At 28.2% G+C, this 7068-nt stretch overlaps 1 protein-coding gene across 1 annotated transcript; it reads left to right on the top strand.

Moving 5' to 3' along the window:
* LOC109340552 (AT-hook motif nuclear-localized protein 28-like) lies at positions 2691-3563 on the top strand. Its single transcript, XM_019578304.1, has one exon. It carries the CDS (start codon positions 2691-2693, stop codon positions 3561-3563), a length of 873 nt encoding a protein of 290 aa, XP_019433849.1.

Here is a 7068-nt window from a genome sequence, read left to right as displayed (position 1 = left end):
GTGATTATTTTGTCCATATATATCCTTAAAAATTGATATTTGATAGTTTAAGTTCTGTCGGAACATTTGTTAGAGTTAGCTTTGACCAAGTGCATTCTCATTTGTAAACATGTTTGTTAGAAATTATATATCATTAAAATGATTCAGATAAGATTTTAATATCTATTCACTGTCAGTGTAAAAATTTATACATAATCATTATCCATTATTCATTTGTATTAATTGTTTAAATAGTCAATGATAATTAAATATGAATATCAATGACAATATATAAAAAATTTAGGGCTTATTCTACATATAATTTTTCTCATCAAATAATTAGCCAAGTACTATACTTAGATAGAGGACCTTTCACCACTGTTTTGGATTTGTGAGAACCTCAAATTATTAAAATTAAAAAATTAGAGAGACCTACAGCAATGTACTGGTCTAGTGGTGTAAGACTTTATTGGATCTCCAAGGTCAAAGGTTCAATTCCTACAAGCGACATTTGTTGAGTCAGTAATCAAACATCTTCAATTATGGAGTCCTTCAAGTATCATGAATCCCTGAGAAGTGGTAAATGTGCAAAATTGTGGAGAATGCTTTGGTTTACCGTCGTCTGGTCTCTATTGAGAAATGAAGTGATTTTCCTGGAGAAGGCGCCGAGTTATGTGAACCTTATTGATCTAGTTCAAACTCGATCTTGGATTTGGTTCATCTCTTTTGTTTCTAAAAAATCTTTATCTTTTGCAAGTTGGTGTATGGATCCCAAAACTTGTATAGGACTTCATACTACAAAGTTGACGTCTTGATCTCTTTTGTATTGGGTCGGCACTCCTTATGCTCGTTTTAATACAAATTTTATTTATCGAAAAAAAGAATTTGAAAAGAGATTAATTCATTACCCAAAAAGGAGATGGAATATCCTTAGTGGTGCAAAAAAAGTTAAAAATATCATGATGAAAAACTAAATCAAGCCTATAAAAGTAATAATTATTTATAACTTTTGTCATAGCTTAACAGGTTATATATTACTAGATAGAATTTATGTATAATAATTAAATATTTGTTGCATATTAGAGAATGTAATCTACCTTAATACACCATAACAATTAATTTTACATGGAAAAGAATAAGGGTGGATTTGATCAAAGTAGATCCACAAAGTGACACATGTACTAATAATAATATTAGACTTTAAAAGAGTTAATTTTAATAAAGAAAAAAATGTTTAGAATAAAATAAATAAGAGAAATCACATGTATATAACTTTTTTCTATGCCACTTGCTATACTTTAACTTTTTTTTATCCCTGGCCTAACTTTAAAATTATCTATTACAAGTATCCATTCTCTTCTCATAACTCTTTCCTCGCATATTCTACACTAAAAAGAAAGCTGTATGAGAAATGTTTTTCCATAAGAAAGAAAAAGACAAATGTGCAGCATTTATTGAGTAACAATATAAATATTTTAAAATGGTTGGCCATTATTATTTTATGTTTTAAAATTATGATTTCTTTTTGGTCAAAAGAAATTCAGTTGTTTCATTTAATATCTTGATCGATATATTCTATATTATCTAACATGGGAAAAATGTTTTCGCAAAAGGATATAGTGGCCAATTTACGCAAAAGAGATATGTTAACAAATGAGTAAAAAGTACAAAGTAAATAAAAATAAAGGAAAATAAAAAATATATTGTCAAATTATTCCTTAAAAACATATAAATGATTTAAAATGTTTGACCATTATTTATATTTTAGAACTATGTAAAAATGTATATTTTGTTTGGATGTAAAAATAACAATAGACAAAATGATTAAAAAAAATTAAATATTATTTTTTATCAATAAACATAATTTATAATAATATATTACAACATCATTCGATTAGTCCAATTAATCTAACATAGTGGGATTAAAGTTAAAGCTTTTATTCTTGTTGTGTATTTGATTTGGTCAATAGATTATATTTTACTTGTGTCCTCTTTTTTACCCTCAGATTCTAATCCTTTAAAAAGATTATATACCCAATCCTCTTCATTTTCAAAACTAAATAATTCTACACATATACAGCTACAAAAGAATAGATAAAGAAATAAATATTATTTGACTCAATCCAAAAGTAAAATATCATTTGACCATATACATACATGCTAAGAATAATTTGTTAACTTTTATCACTAGAGCAAAAATTAATTAAGGAATCAGGAAAATGAAATCACGCATTAAAAGTTAAGTTTGCCCAAAAACATTTTTTAACTACTTTAACTAGGACCCTTAAAATATCCATATATTATTATAAAGTTATAAACACTGGTTTCTCTAAAGTGTGCTGAAGAACAAACTTTTATAAATGACATTCTATAAATACAAAAAAAATTGTCTTTTAGTCAAAAATGATGTATTTAAGATTTCTAGATGCAATATATTTATTTAATTCATGAAATCTAAAAATATAGGTAATTCGGAATACATTAGAAATAACATTCATAAAGACTAAGACCCCAAAATTTGATATCTCTTTATCTTACACCTTTTTGATCTTGTGTACCAATTAGTAAAAAAATTTGTTAAATGCAACACTACTCTCTCTAACCACTATATAAATAAATTACCTATGAACAAAATATACATATGAAATCTTGAATATCTCTTACTCTCACTACTCTTTTATTCATTATCCTTTTATCTCTGATTCTTAAAAATGTTCGAATATGGTACCTCAATCTTTCACAACCACTCCTCTGAAAATGAACCCATTGACCCAAACATCTCAAACAATGGTGGTGGCGGCGTCGGCGGCGGCGGTGCAAGTGGTTGGCCTTGTCCACATTGTAGACCACAATCTGGTGCTACAAGGAAGCACCACCTCCACAACCACCACCATGAACATTCATCACCACAAAAAAGACCTAGAGGAAGACCACCAGGTTCTAAGAACAGGCCAAAACCACCACTTGTGATAACACAAGAAAACAATGAAGGTTTCAAACCAGTGGTTATTGAAGTTGCCACTGGTTTAGATGTAGTGAAAGCATTAGTGAACTATTCAAAGCGCCACCATGTTGGAATCTCAGTGCTATGTGCATCAGGATCCATTGCTAATGTTACACTTCGTCACCCTCTTCCTCATTCTTCTTCTTTCACCATTCATGGACCTTTCACCATGTTGGCTTTAAATGGCACTTATATATCTGCATCTTCTTCTTTTGCTATAAACCCTAACCACCCTTTTTCCACAGAAACTAACTCCTTTGGGATTTCCCTCTTAGGGTCTCAGGGTGAGGTATTTGGAGGGGTTATTGATGGAAAAGTTGTGGCTGGTTCAAATGTTACTGTCATGGCTATGGTGTTCAAGAAGCCTGAGTTTCATAGGTTTGGATTCAATGGAAATGTCAATGATGAAGGTGGTGTAGTAGCTGAAAAGGAACATAACCCTAGTACTACAAGTGGTGGTGGTGGTGGCGGCAGCGGCGGCGGTGATCATAGCAATATTATGACTGAATTGTTGAATCCACAAGTTCCTTCTGATGATGATGTGATGCAATGGGGCAGAATCTACTCTTCTACTTTCTAAGGAAATTACTCATGATTATTGTTATTATCATAGAATAGATATTATGATTTTCTTTTTTATACTTTATAGTTTGTTTTTTACCTTAAAAATGAAAAATCTTTGCCTATCAAAGATAAAATTAGTGTTTATATTTCATAATCAGTTTCAATAGTGAAAATGTATCTTTTGTTTTTTGACTCATACTTTCAATGATTTCACTATTTGGATACTCATTGTTGTTTACATCTTCTTTAGAACATTACATGTATTATTGCACCATATATACTTTTTCTAAGGGTGGGTTCTTTCCATGATATACATGTTTATACGAGTTCAAAAATTCGAAGCAATCCTATACACTGACATTGAAAAAGATATAACATTAATCGGAAGAGAAAAAAATATATACACTAACAGTGTATAAATATTTTAAATTGTGATTATAAATGTATTTATGCAGTGTTTATCGTAATTGTGGAAAATTTGATAAAGATATGGCTAGTCAAGTCACAATTGTGACCATGATATCATTGTGAATGCACCCGAAACCATAATATGAAATTTGTAATTGAAATTATGAAATTCAATTTAAAATATTGGTATTGATTAATGAAAAAATATTAATTTTTGTTTGCATTATTGTTGATTGAACCTTCACCTTCTTTTCATACATGAAAACTTGTTTGGAAACTTAGCTTTGTTATTCACCAAAAATAACGTTTCCTAAATTAAGTAATTATTTTATATCTGGACTTAAGCAGAGTGGAAGAGATACTAGTTTCTTAAAATGTAATTTGAGATTGCAAGTGGCTCAAAAATTAAATTATGAGTGAAAATGAGTCACCTGAAAATTTGCAACTTAAGTTTAACTCATTAAAATATATGAACTTTTGAGTGGGTAAACGAACTCAAATTTATATCGCTCATGAGGATAAACTTAAAGGCTTGAAAGATTTTTATATATTATACATATACATGTAAAGAAAATTTGTGAATTTTTAGCTAGTAATAGTGACATATCTTAACTAAGTTTATAATTAAAATTCAGTGAGTAACAAAGAAATATAAAGAAACATACATAATTATTATAAAGTTTCAAAATACCATATTAATTTTATATAACAATAATAAAATCTGTTACAGAAAAAGATACATTTATAGGGTCGTTCTTCACTCTTTTAAAGACTAAACCCACTGATGATTGAATTGAAGGTAAATTTTTAGTTGTTTCCTTTTCAGTATAAATCATCATGTCATCAACAAGAAATCTTCCACCTATCTTACTATGTAATTTTCTTTGATTGTTTTCATTGTGGAAAATGACTTTCCATATTAGTTGAACCATAATTGTTATGATAAAAGAAATAACTTAATCAAACAAGTAATATGTATTCACATTCCCCATTTTTGTTAAAGTTGCACTAAATTCATGAGTGATTCAGAGTTTTTCAAACCTGAATGATTACTGATATTAAGAATAAAATATTGAAATTGAAATCTCAATATAGTATTTTCTTACTCATTGAAATCCACATGATATGATTTTTTTCACACAAATACATATATATTTTCAATATTAAATGATTTATATACTTCCTTAGGATATTAGGTATTGTATTGCAAAGTTTGATAAAGGCAACCTGTGATCCTCATAATTTATATTATCAAGTATAAAATCATTGCGAACTCAAATGAAATCATAGTATTATAAGGAAGATCTACACTTATAAGAGAATTTGATATATTATCTATATTTTTTAGAAGGATCACACAAATTAAACTATACATATTTATCAAGCTACAAATTGAAAAAATGTGAACTCCAACAAATATATCCATGAAAATGTCGATTGGGTGTAGGTAAAAAACAAATGTAATACATTTAAAAAAAATCGGGGGTAGGTGACTAGGTGCCCACCCCTACTCTTGCTATAGTCCCCGCACTTTACAAATCAATATTGTGAAACCTAACTCGGATATCAAACTGGTTTAAACGGTTAAATAGTCCAGTCGGACCAGATGATTTCATACGTAATTAATAATTTTTATCTATAAATATGTAATTGTATTAGAGTAATATTCCATTTTTTTTAATTTTTAAGTGAACCGTTCGGTTCACTTCTCGGGTTAATGTGGTTTAACCAGGTTTAGCACGATTGGACCAGATTTTCCCTAGTTCAAAGCAGTTCAACCACTCATTCAGTTAATACTACAAACCAGAGTCATTTTAAAGTCCGATCAGCGGTTGGACCGACCAGACCATCCAATCCGGTCTAGTTCTCACAATACTAGTATATATAGAAAGTGACTCAAGTGAAATAATTACTAACATGAGAAACGAGAACAATTAATATATATCATTGAATCTTATTTGAATTATCAAAATTAAAAGATAAGTGTGTACGACTTTTTTTAAGTGATCATTAAATAAATTTTAATCTTAATTATCGATGTATGTTTGTGCGACACTAATATGCTATTCTCATAATTTTTATATGAAAATTATTCTCACTTGAGTCACCCTTGTGTGTTTATATATATATGTGTGTATATGTATAAAATTGAGTGAGCTCAAGAACCTAACAATTCGAACTATAATTAACTCAAGTTCTATTCATTAATTTAGTGAACTTAATTTTTAATTCATGTTCAACAAATTTGGTTTATGAACAAAATTTCTCGAGTTAAATAACAAATGAAATTTAGAAAGAATGTCAATTTGATTCAATTTTATGGTGAATCCTAGAAAAAGTATTGTTAGAAGTTCCTATTTAGATGTTTTTGATCAAGAGTGATTAATCAATCAATTAATGAGTATGGATATAAAATCTGAGGACTTATACAATTTCTTTGACAATACCACTAGCTAAAACATTGATACATCAATTTTTTTAAATATAAATAACTATCAAATCGTTTATAATCTTTAAAAAGTTATTTAGTGATTAATGATACACTTACCTATTTCTTTTTTATTATTATTATACATTGATCATTTATTAACTTACCTCTGCCGATGATGACTCATTAAATGTTGAATTCTCTAGTTTTTTAGAGGAACTTAATGTTCTCAATAAAATAATAGTATTTTTCACTTCTTTGTTAGCCTAGGATTCTTATTTTTTAGAATACTCCTTCCAGAAAAACATTTTTATGTTTATTCTTATAAGAAAGTATATGCCCAAAAATAGAAAGGATGATAAATAAATTATTTGTTATTATAAAATATAAAAGTGTAAGTAAATTGTAGACTCAAATAAAAATAATAAAAATATTTATTATTATAGAGAAAAACAAGATGTTATTCTTAATTTATGAGAATATAAAATAATGTATGAGATAAAAATAAGAATAGAATAATGTTTTTGTGGAAATTAAACTTTCTTTCCTTGCCAATATTTTGAAAATGGGATTTGGTCAAGGTCATTTATGTACACTATTAGATAATGGAAAAATCGGAGCCACCGTAAAGGTTTGAATAGTTGAGATTAATAAATTATATGGCTTGTGGTAAAGGATTCAGTTT

This window comes from Lupinus angustifolius, chromosome LG01, assembly GCF_001865875.1.
Source record: "Lupinus angustifolius cultivar Tanjil chromosome LG01, LupAngTanjil_v1.0, whole genome shotgun sequence".
Classification (NCBI taxonomy): Eukaryota; Viridiplantae; Streptophyta; class Magnoliopsida; order Fabales; family Fabaceae; genus Lupinus; species Lupinus angustifolius.
Note: the sequence above shows the minus strand (reverse complement) of the source record. Positions and strands in the feature narration are given on the sequence as shown.